The sequence below is a fragment of the Papilio polytes genome, unplaced genomic scaffold, assembly GCF_000836215.1.
Source record: "Papilio polytes unplaced genomic scaffold, Ppol_1.0 DF820678.1, whole genome shotgun sequence".
Lineage (NCBI taxonomy): Eukaryota > Metazoa > Arthropoda > Insecta > Lepidoptera > Papilionidae > Papilio > Papilio polytes.
In genome coordinates, this window is record NW_013528526.1 from 1,579,847 (window position 1) to 1,593,183 (window position 13,337).

Genomic DNA, 13,337 nt, shown 5'->3' on the forward strand with positions numbered 1-13,337 from the left:
GTTAATTCTTTGACACTCACTTATAGAAAAATTAATGACTTCCAGCACTAGTTTTACTTTGATTTTGCAAAAAACAATTGAATATCGGATGAATTGTTTGACAGATTATAAAAGTATAGTAAAACTAGAATAGATTGAGTCCACATTAATGGAAAATATAAAACCCAAGACAGCAATCAGACACTTATAAAGCCAGAGAAATACACCACAAACAGCTTGCAGCTATCGATCCCTATATCAACTTTATAATGCTATCAAGTAGCCGTCTTCTATTTAATTGTTGCTAAAGACTTAATCCTATCCCCGACTGTAACTGTTCAAACCAGTTTGACCGCACAAATGATTACAGTGATTTTAAGAGCGGTCGCACACATGAAACTAAACAATCGCACAACAGTTCGCTTTGATTTCTATGAGCTTATATGGAGCATTCTACTCAATATTGCTTTGCAACTAAACAGTTGAATGTATTGCGAAACAATCGACAATCTCACAAACGTGGGATAGTTTAGTCAAAGGTGTGCGCTTGCTCTAAAGTCGAGTAGACTCAAGACATGTGGCTACCGGCGAACAATCTTAGACTGTCTTAGCCTCGGGGTAGCTTCCTAACTATTAGCTACCAGTTTAATTATAGTATTTCTATTCTATGGTCTAGCGTTGCTTACTTCATCAGACTTCTTTTGAATACCTTCTCGTTTTACTTATATGATTATGGGCATGAAAAACCTTTTCGTTGGCACTGGAGATTTATGATGAATATTTGCTACTTTACAGTGGTAGTGCCCGCTTTAACATCTTTGCACGAATGGGCTCGCCCGGTGTGCCCACAACCGCACAGAAGACAGGCATGAAGTGGAAGTTATTCTGCCTTTCGTGTGTTGAGTATGGTGACGGAGGCCTAATTTAAGTCCCTTACTCCTTACCACCCTTTTCTCATAAGGAGATGATGGGAAGGGGAAGTGGATTTAACGGTGGAGGAGACGCATAGGAAGGGAAAATGTCCTCTTTATGTGCATCTCCTCCTCCGTCAATTAAGGGTAGGCAACGCGTTGAAATTGCGGATGTTTATGGGCAGCAGTCGCTTTCCATTTCAGTGGATTCAGGTGGGCGCTTTCTTGTTTGCTACCTTATAAAAAAATGTAATGGATAAACTGAATTACACAATCTATAGGTATTTTACGAAGATTTATACAATTTACATTATAAATTCTGGTTTTAACGTATTAAAGTACGAAATCTGATTATAAAAAATTCATTTTAAAACGTGTTTAAGATCAATGTACTTTGATACTTGCCATCTGGAATAATCCTTATTGTGATATCGAATAAATCTTACGTATTTAGGCGAATCCAATAATGAACGAATGAATGACTTTAAGATTAGGATGTTTTGTGACGTTAAAAGATGTTCCCTATTACATTGTCTGTTAGGATGCGAATGATCAATTAATCATTCGTTCACTTGTATTTTGTTAAGTCATCACTTTTTCTGTTGGTTTCACATCGAAGCGAGACAAAGGCGAAGTCGTAAGTCCATTCATTCAGTTGGACAGTGGTCAGTGGCGTGTGAAAGTACGGTCTAAACATTGATTCCTATGGGAATTTTTATTAATGAATTGTTAATCTTCGTTGATGGTGTTTGGCTACTTTTAAAAGCATTGAGTAGTCAAGCAGACGTCTTTATATAATTTAGTCGTGACTTCGCCTGCATGAATTTAAAAATTAATAAAAAACATAACCAACGTTACTCACTAATAACGTAGCTTTTGAAATCGGCCAGTAATTTTTGAGTTGTTACAATACATACAAAAATACAAATTTTTCCTGTTTATAATATTAGTATAGATTTCAATCCAGATTAATAGTTTTTAAACAAACAAATATAATGTTGGTCAAAGGTAATCATTGTTATTTTGTGAAAAAATTTTCTGTAAAGCATAATATGGATAAACGTTATATAATTTAAAACAAATGACTATCAAAATTATTTGTATCTAATAAAAGCAGAGTTAATTTTGTTCACTTTAAATTGGAATAACCTATACAATGTTTAAAGCATAATAGGATTATTCAGTTAAAGTTTTTTTAAGCAAGTATTTCATTGTTGCGTCGAACTGCCGTCGATTCGTGATTTACGACCGCAGTAAAGTTGACCGTTTTATAGCATTCAGTGTTTGAAGTTCGATTTCTTACACCTAAGAGGATACTTTCTGAAGTATTAAAAGAGTTTATTTAGCTGACGCGGTTTCATTTGATAGTTGAGAATGCTTAGCTAACTTTGTTTTTTAAGATATCGAACACTAAAAACCGTATTTTAAATGTCTCAAGACCTATTGACGTTCAGAAAAGATAGCCACTACTATTCATGTCTAGTTAGGTTATGTCTATATTACCAAACACTTAAATTCACATCAGAACTATAGTATTGTTACTGATCTGTATAAATGGACAGGCCTTTGCTTGGAAATTGAAAAAAACAGCTATTGATACGCTCCTATTTAAATACGCCTGTTATTGATTGATCTACTCTATTTGTAATATCAATCTATTATTTATAAAATTAGTTCCAATTCACATTAGCGTAAAAAAGACAAAAATCAAATAAAAACATCACGTCTATAGCCTGTCCATTTATTAAAATCAGTTTATTTTTTTTTTAAATTCCCGAGTTTATTTTTACTCTGTGAAAGATGTTATCAAAATCATTAATACTAACTGCTGCAAGTTGTGTTTAAAAATGAAATACGTTCCTTGTAAATATGCATAAGTTGTACACCTGTGTTACGCGGCCAAGGAGCTAAAAAATCCTGTATCAACGTATATCAAGACAGCGTACTATGGATTAATTTTACTCCAGTACTTTATTGACAGGCTCTTAATACAATAATGATTAAAATCTTGATAAATCTTTGGAACAAAGTAAATCATGATTTATAACTCACAATTCTATTACACGCACTAGAGATAATAATACAACGTAATAACAATAGTGTATACCAAACCGGAATACTGACGTAACATAAAACTGTCGCCTAGACTGCGGTCAGGATAGAGAGGCGCATCCACAATATTCTGAACGTTGCACTTTAGAGTGAGACAACAATATCTGACCTCTTTTTCCTGCGGTCAGTCGCTGCACGTGCGCCACGACAAAACGAGTTCTGCCCGCGGACGGCACAAGATTTTATTAATTTGTGTTTCTTATACATTCTGTATATTACTTCCAACGGATTCATGCTATCCTGGTACTTGGACCATCGATTCCATTGATAACAAATTGCCTTCTTTGTTCTGTCTCTGAGTCTTGTTTTGCTTTTTATTTTTAAGTAATTTGTCATGGTACTTTTGATTTCTAGAAATTATTTTACATGTTTATTTTTCAAGATAAATTAAAAATAATCAATAATTTAAAAAACAATGAAATATGGATACACCTACATTTTAATTCCTGACGTCATAAAATAAGTGTCCATTGGTAATCTTACTAATATTATAAATGTGAAAGTTTAGATGGATGTTTGTTAGAGTTAGCCTAAACTGCTGAACGGATCTCGATGAAATTTAGCATAGATGTAGAGGATAGTCGGGAAGAACACAAAGGATGCTCACTTTTGTTTTTTCTACTTCCACGCGAACGGAGTCGCGGGCGAAAGCTAGTTAACATTTAAAAATCTAATTGGAAAAACGTATTCTAGTAAGATTTGTTTGTAAAATTAATGTTAATATACAGTGTTAATATTTATACTTAAAAAATCAATTGGCAGAACGAATAATATTGCCTTAACTGGCTAAAAATAAAACTGACCGCCCACGTCATGTTGACAAGCACGTTTGACGTGTAGGTGAAATGGCGCTAATAAACATTTAATTCATATTCCATTATAAGTGTACTCTATTGTGACAATGGAAACAAGAAGATAAACGTTTTAAAACATGAAAAAAACATGTTCAAACTCGTTTGAAGTCAGACAAAGATAACACTACGTGTTGTATTCATGTATTCAATCCTATGTATTTTGACTAGGATTGATATCGCTATTGAAATACAACTTTTTCGCACTGGACTAGTAATTTAGTTAAAAGCTTTTATTATTATGATTTACTTATCTACACAACTGATGCTCAGACACTTTCTTGTAGCTAAATTACTAACCTAAAGCAAACTAGGCCGCAGGGCCTGGATAAAAATCATCAAAATTTGCAACTAAAACATCCTTTTTTCCACAGATCGTCCATACTCCGAATCGGATATCGAACGACCAGCACCTCCCCCACAGCCATGTAGAAGATCAGCATCATCTCCACCTCTCACCCTGACCTTGGATTCCGATTTAGAAGACGATGTATTCGTAAGTCCAAGAACGAACAGTGGAAGCGATCCCTTTTCGACTACTAATCTGGAGATATTTAGATACGGAAGTCCACGGACTCCTGCGGGATTACTTCTGAGTCCAAGAAGGGAGAGAGCCTTTACGTTCTCCGTTACGAGTGAAAAGCACTGGAGAGATAAGGGTGGGACGGACGTAGCTGATGGCGTTGCCAGTGCGGATGTGGTAAGTTTTGTTTAATTACTGATTAAAGAACATAATCATTACGCGAACACTCTTAGTTAAATTTCAATCTTCTACTAAAAAGGTATTAAACACACCAAATCTTAAATATAAAATTGTCAGCTTATTGGCTTTTTGCGTTTAAATATTTTGATATGATATTATTTATTTAAGAAAAGAGACGATTTTACTAATCAATATTGAATTAAATGTTTCCTGTTCAATTAATTATTGAATTTAAAACGCAATAGAAACCACAATGTAATAAACATCTCTTCGTTGAACTATATTCAATATTTGAAAAGTTATGGTCATAGATTAAAACACAAAACGCAGACATTATTTTAGATAAAAACTAAAATTGTATGTCGATTAATATTTACCTACTCACTATGTTATAAGTATTTAACTTTTTAAATTAAAAAAAGTGTTTTAGTAATAAAGTTCTCTCATTTTCTATCACGCCTTGAATTTTAAAATTAAATATTTTGTCCCAATTTAAATGCTTTAGTATAAGGGAGTCGATTAGACAATGTTAAGATTCTAATCTATTTAAAATGTCATTAAAATTACATAGCAAAATACCTAAAACCCCGTCTATACTTTCATTGTTCTGTGACTAAAGGTTAACAATATTAACGTAAATAAACGCTCGTTTGCGGTTAAAGATATAAAAACAAAAATAGTACGTAATGTGCGAAACATCAAGTCGAGGCAGAATGTTTTGCTAAAAAGTCGCACGTGCGGACCTTTGTCCCGCCGCGAGTGAATCATATGTCGATGAACTACGCATTATGTTTACTACGGCTTATTACTAGATTGATGTGTTTGTGGCTTAAAATACACACATAAAACACCCAACAACCACATACAGACATCTTCCTCGAGGGATTTAATTTAAACGATGATCACCCTGATATATCATAAACTAGCTGTTGCTTGCGACTTTGCTTGCGTGAAATTTACTCACTAATAACGTAGTTTTTTAACGGTGGAAGAATTTTTGAAATCCGCTCAGTAGTTTCTAGGTTATTTTAAAACATACACTAATACAACTGTTTGCTCTTGATGTTATTAGTATAGATAAAGAGAATTTAGTAACGTAGGTTTAGTAATAATATATATAAATCTAATAAACCTAAATGTTTGCAAATCATTTATTAAATATTCTTTATCAGATTTATAAAAGCAATTCCTTATCCTTACAAAAAATAAAAGCAAAATATTACTTAAAATGATTGCTATTCCCAACCATCAGGCGTTTTAAACCCAAACAATAAACAGGATCCGAATGAAATAATCTCAATAACATTGTACAATAAGATTCCTCTCGATCAATGAATTAAAGTATACCTTATACAATACAATTATATTGTTAATGCCACTATAAAATAAAAAGTGCTGACTGAAACAGGAAATTAAATCTCACCGAATGCGCACCGGTTTACGCCCAAATAAAGTTTAGTGGGCGAGTGTTTCTTTTGCCAGTTGCTGTCATAGAGTGGAGAAGGCTTTTTTTAAACAAATGTTGTAAGTCGTGCCCTTCATGTAGAATTTTTAACGAAACTGCAAATAACTATCGAATAGGATTTCTCTGTTCAGTAGATTCATCTGACTGTGATGTCATTTTTAAGCTATCTGAGCATCTATCAGCCAGTGGTGGGACAACCCTAAAAGGAATTAGTTCGTTTGTTTTTTTCCTTTTGTATTGGCGCTTAAAATATCACACTGGAAGTATATTCAATGAAACAATGTCTTATTATTATTCCTAAAGCGTAAAATTTAAATTTAATCCTACGATGGCAAGGATTGTTGGCATTTTGCCAAACTTTGTATTTGTATCTTACTCGATCTGTGTCAACCACTTTATATTACCGTAAAGTTATATTTGTTTATACTAGAAATATAATACTAGCTACTGGGATCATTTCCTACAGATTTAAATTTAAATTCTTTTCATAATAATATAAAGAAAAAAAAATTGTATTTTTATATATATTGAAATAACTCAAAAACTACCAGGCCGATTTGAAAATTTCTTACACCATTAAAAAGCTACGTTATCGATGAATAACATGGGCTATTTTTAATTTTACATAGACAAAGTCGCCAATAATAGCTAATACAAAAGTAATCCTTTTCATAGAATATCATGTATTTAGTAAGACCTTAAATGGGCATTAGGTAATTCACACATATACATATACAAGTCAAGTGCTTAAAAGCCCAAGGCCACCGACGCTCTTGTCCAATGCATGCAGGCAAAATAACTAAAATCAAAAGTTACGTAATAATGTAAACATCACATTATTTTTGGCTTCACTTCATTCCTTATGAAATCATTTGTATATTTTAAGTAACTATATAGGTCACGTATAAAAGCATCGCCTATCCTGAATCATAATCACCGCCCTAAATAGATAATTACTTGACAAATTGTTAATATCTTTCAACTATGAAAGAGTCTTTGTACAAGTTTTGTGATTATAAATTGACCTTGAGCTACAAATTCTTCATACTTTGTAATGTTGGCTTTTTAACTATATTGATATATTCTGTATTCTTGAAGATTATTTAGACTGTGATATGAATCATTACCTTTGGTCATAATTTGAAATAACAATATAAGCTTTGTAATTGTGATCCAAAACATTATTTAAAATATTTATGTTATGGTTTTAAAATGTCGTAATTGTGCTTGTTATGTTAATAATCGGATAGTAGTCGGATGTCAAAAATAAGGGTATTGCACTAGCTCGACGACACGACGGCCATATTGGTAAGGTTATTCTGTGCAAATTAGAAGAAAGCATAAGAGGTAAAGAAGACTATATTTTATTAAAACACAACATGGCTGTGACGCCCACAGTAATTACTGGATATAGTATTCTTTTATTTGTTTAATATTAGAATTTGTACGCAACTTCCTTCGCAAGAAATTAAAACAAAACCTATTAAGTTACCAATGTGTTCTTCCAGATTTAATTTTCGTCAAGATCTTTGAAATGTGGAGATACATACTAACAAATATCCATCCATTAGATTGAAATATTCCGTCACATATATTTTTAACCTAAATTGCCATTAAAATAATTGGATTGAAGTAATCGTCTCATAATAATCAAATCAAAACAATTTCCAACATTTTTCTGCATTATACATCATCATCATCATCAGAGGCTTTTTTTTTCTCCATATCGGTCTTTCGATTTTCAATCTTGGGCTTTATGTTTCCAGTTTTTAAGATCTCTTTCATCAATCTAGCCATCTTAGTTTCGGCCTCCCGCGTGGTCTACGTCCCTCCGCTTGATTCTCTAATAGGCATATCTAGAGAATTAAAATACAGCGATCATTGTAGTTTTATTTTTACAAAAAGCCTCTTCCCAACTTTGTTAGCCCTCTTCTTTCAAAGATGACTTTCACTCTCATTGTAACTTTACTTTTAGTGTGAAATAAACTTATTTTAGTATTTAGTACGAAATTAATTGCCCCACAAAACATCGAACGGTACAGTAGGAGGGGGATTTACGCCTTATTGGATGGATTTGATGGGAGCTTAGGATTTCGGGCAATTCATTCTAGTGTTATGTTTCATAAAGCTTTGTAATTTATTGACTATTCGGAAATGAATTGTTTCTAGTCTCTCGCTTTTTATTTGTTGTTCCTTTTTCATTTTTTTAAGTTGTAGAAAAAAGCACATTTACGTGTCCTTATTTTGACAAATAGAATATCAGTTATACTAATATTATAAATGCAAAATTAGATCGATGTTTGTTAGAATTTGTAGCCTAAACGGATTTCGATGAAATTTACCACAGATGTAGAGGTTAGTCTGGAAGTATTCATAGGGCTTCACTTTGTTGTTTTTTTTAATTCTACGCGGACGGATTGTCGAGCAAAAGCTAGTTGTTAATAAATTAATATTTGCAATTGAAATGTATTTCAACTGAAAAGCTGACTACATACTCGACTTTTTAATTCAATGGTTGAATTTAAAAACTTGATTCTAATCTTGTATCAAATACAGTTCTTGCGAAATGGCAAAAGTCCATACAACAGTATTGTATTGAGTTTATTTTAGTCACAACTGCTCAGCGGGAGAGATCCGACTCATAAAGTACAAACCACGTTCGTTTGGAACCTTTCGCAATTAAGCTGTGTCCTACATCGTACTAGCCAGTTGAAGAGAAGACGTATAACTTACTGAGACATGGTTGCATCGTTTTATAGCACGGTTTATTATCTGTGCACAGTCGATTGTTTGTTCTGTACGTGATTTAGTGATGCTCGCTAATGCAAAATTTCAGTACAAATGTATATCTCCTTATATAGGATAATGAAATTTGATTTTAGATGACCTTGAAGTATATTATTGTTTCTTGGAGTTGTTAAGACATTATTTGTTGGATAGTTTTCCGGACAAAAGCTTACTTATGTTATTTTGCTGAAGTGTCCATTTATCTTATTACTAGCTTTCTCATGCGACTTCGTCCGCGTGGAATTAAGAAATCAAAAGTAAATAGGCTATGTGTTATTCCAGACTATCCTATCTATGTTACATCTATACCCAATTTAGCCGTGTGAGCTACAAACTCTAAAAACATCCATCCATCTAAACTTTCGCATTTATAATAGTAAGATTACCTAGTGATTCATTAGTGTTAGGTCGACCTAAATTTCAACTGATTAAAACTCATGTTACGTACTTCGGAATCATCATGAGGTTATCGAATCAATAACACTAACGAATGGTTAAATGTAGCTGGGAAACCGACTATCAGAAAGATACGTTTAAAGATATAACTCAGTTTCCTATAATGAAGATATTAGGATTAAATCTGAAGATCTGAACACATAAATACCAAATTTTTTTTGTAAAATCTCACTCCGGGCAAATAAACAAAAATAAGAAATGTTAAAAGCATCAATCTACAAAAGGTAGTTCCACATCGTGCAAACAAAATATCATCCCATGGAGTAACTTAGAAAACGGTATCGTTGGAAATCTCCCATTTTAATACGGTAAACACTCTCAATATTAAATGCGTACCTTGGAGAGTCCTTTACCGTTTTGTCATCCATCAAAATATATTTTCACATTTTCAAGGATCAGTGGAGGGTTCGCCGATTCTTTGTTGACGGTGTCCGCCTTTTTTTCAATCGGTTTTTTACGTTTTCCATCTACCCGGTCTTTCCCTTTTCTACGCGATTAATATTCATAAGTAAATTGGTGGGATGATCCGACGTAGCTTTTCAATGTTGGATGTTTTGTATATTCATCTGGTTGAATAAATAATACGTATAGAAAATAATTAAAACACACATACCGGTTTTGTACAATTTAATGTTTACATTTGATTTTCATCTTAAAAATTACAGCATTATGGGAATAACCTTACTAATGTAATAAATACGAAAGTTCGGATGGATGTTTGGTTTTAATCTAAACTGCTGAATGGATATAGATAATTTGGCATATAAGAGGATAGTCCAGAAGAACACATAGACTACTTTTGTTATTTTGAATCCACGTGGACGGAGTCGCGGGCGAATGCTAGTTTTTTTTTTAAGTGAATCCTATCATAATGTCGCATCTATTTAAATTAACTCTCTCTCACTATTCAAAGAACTATTAACGTAAATGAGTAAAAATGACGTCACTATTTCTAGCTTAGATTTAAAAATCCCTACGATGACTCACTGTCATTGAATCCTTTGCAGTAACGTTCTACATACGTCATTATCCCCCGTCCCACCCTTTAGCCCTTTACAAGGATGAATCACATCCCCTCAAGGGCAGAGACAAGGTCTGTTACAATTCCATAGCACGTACATAATTCAGGTATCCTAACATACCTGACTCATTTAAATATTCCCTCAGCCACCCCTAGATACAGGGTGTTCTTGAGTCCAAGATAAGGGATTAAAAAGAAAATGCCATCCCATTGTAGCTACGCCCACTTGTGCGCGACCGAGCAATCATCCGAGACGTTCGCGACGGGGAAAAAGGAATATTGTAGCGGAAAAAGATAAAAATGTATGCAAAGGAAAAGGTAAAACAAGTTACACAGGGTGTGCTTTTGTGGAGAGTGTAATGGAGACAAATTTTGAAATTGAAGAGCGAGTGCGTGACGTCACTCCCTTTTACAGTAACGCATTTTAAAGGAATTGCATGTTTGTAAACATAATATAATCTAAATGTAAATAATAAACTATGTTTTAATTTAAAAAAAAATGTTTAAACCTTACAGTTTGCTTAATAAAATGATAATAAAAATAGAATAGATTGAATTTGTTTTCTACTAAATCTATACTCATATTATAAAGACGAAAGATTTGTATTTTGGGATTTGTATGTATTGAAGTAACTTAAAAAATACTGGGCTAATTTTAAAATTCTTTCACCATTAGAAAGGTATGTTTCTCTGAGTAGAAGAAAAGGATACTGTTATCTGTGAGTAAAATAGACTACATTTTTATAATTTTTAAATTTCACGCGGATGAAGTCGCGAGCAACAGCTAGTATGTTATATAACCAATGACAGACTCCTTTACCCTGCCAGATATTATGTGAACATATATCAATCTCTAATATTACTTATGACTTGTAATCAAGAAAAAATCATAAAACCAAAAAGTACGATAGCTTCCCGGTTGACTGATCCCAAGTCTTGAGGTTTAGCGCCCAGGCAAGTCGAGACGTTTCTTATTCATTGCGAAAAAATCCGGAAAACGGATCAAAAATAGTAGAAAAAATCGAGACATCTCCTACTAGCGTCTCAAGCCTCGAACCTTGAAGTCGATGGCCCTCTGTTACACCGCAACATTTATTTTACTTGCTTTTGCCCGCAACTCCGTCCGCGTGAAATTAAATAATAAGTTCCTAAGTTTAATAAAAACAAAACATATATCTTATTATAAATAAATATAAATAAAAATTAAGTAACCTTTTGTTCTTCAAAATTATGTTCTAAATGTATGCCAAATTGCATCGAGATCAGTTTAGCAGTTTAGGCTAAAAACTCTACCAAATAACAACATTAGCATTTATAATATTAGTAAGATAAACTATGAAATGGAAGACTTTTTTTACTTAAACTTGAAAAAAATTGAAAATGCAAAATTAAAATTTTGAATGAATAATAAGTTAATTGAATAATAAATAAGTTTTTTTTAGGAACTGTGATAAACAATACCTAACATGGCTATTGTATTTAAAGAGACAAATAATTTTCAATAATCACACTAATAATCTCAACTATAAGTATTATACTAGACGCAATCGCTAGTTTCCGTGTTGACAACCGAATTCGAACAACGTATCGGTGTAAATGCGTTCTTAGCTTTGTTTCGTTCGCGCCATAGCGTATCATTAACTCGGAGTGGATGCGACATTTTTTGGACTTTTTATCGTTAATTTCTTTTTTATTTACGTTATAGCGTCGCCTCCGATGTTTGAGCCGTCAAGAGGTACTGCATCCCGAGGGTTTGCTATTAATTAGTCAGAGGTGTTTGGTATACGTCGATTTTTTATGATATTAAAGTAAAAAAAGCACAATATTTGTTTGGCGGGATATTTTGGCGATATTGAAATTCGTCTGCATTTCCTGTTTCTTATTAATATTTCATTAATTCTATTTCAAGTCAATTTAATTTAAACTTACGGATATGAAAAACATGTAAAGTAACTTAAGTAGAATGAAGATATTGGATTAAATTGAAGTACATACATCTTACTAATATTATAAATGCGAAAGTTTAGATGGATAGTCAGAGTTTGTCGTCTAAACGGCTAAACGGATCTCGATGAAATTTGGTATAGATGTAGAGCATAGGCTTGAAGATCACATACACTACTTAATTTCGTTATTTTTAATACCACGCGGTGTTGCGGGGGAAAGCTAGTATAAAAAGAACATAGTAACACTTAAATTACTGCAATCTTAAAAACGAGATATACTAAAATAGATAAACTGCACAAATTTTAATTACCATAATACTTAGAGTTAAATTAAATTAAATTTGTCCTGTTGGTTTATCTTAATAAATAAATAAAAATAAAATTAATTGTAAGATGTAATAAAATAATGTAGTATGCAACGATCTTATTAAAACCGCACGGCTATCGGATACCTATTGTACGTTTCCATTCCCATGACGGCGCCGTCAGGTGGCAAGAAAGGGTTGTAACGCCTCGTTATTGTCTTTTTAATTTTTTATTAGCAATGTTCTTTAATTTACCGACGATCATCAATTGTTTGTTTCCATGACAACCATACACGTGCTTTATTTAATTAACAATATAATATCTGTAAGTAAAATGACTTAAATACCCTAGGACTCAACTGTCCTGACGCTTGTTATATTTTTTTGGATAAGACAAAATCACGCTTACCAATCGTTATCGCTATATGTTAACACTAGCTATTGCTCGCGACTTCGTCCGCGTGAAATTAAAACATAATAAAAAAACAATACTACGTTACTCACACTTCAATTACCATTCTAACGGTGAAAGATTTTTTAAGATCGGCGCAGTAGTTTTTGAGTTATTTCAATACATACAAAATAACAAATCTTTCCTCTTTATAATATTAGTATAGATAGTTTATGTTTAAGCCGCAAGAAACAGCTAGTTTCTTATATAAGAGTTTATTATTCGCGTAGATAATATCTTCATAATAATGACACATCAAAGGCAAAATTCAAATCAAATTACTCATATCTTAATGCGTAAGGTATATCATAATGAGATCGGCAGACGACAAAAATGCTCCCGCACAAAGA

General features: G+C 32.8%; 1 protein-coding gene across 1 annotated transcript in view; it reads left to right on the top strand.

The window, feature by feature from the left end:
- LOC106110350 overlaps window positions 1-13,337 on the top strand; it is an 86,763-nt gene that overhangs the window by 60,418 nt on the left and 13,008 nt on the right. Inside the window, exon 2 of the mRNA XM_013292149.1 lies at window positions 4,228-4,553. Within this exon, the coding sequence (XP_013147603.1) occupies window positions 4,228-4,553 (326 nt within the window). The remainder of the gene's footprint in view (window positions 1-4,227; window positions 4,554-13,337) is intronic.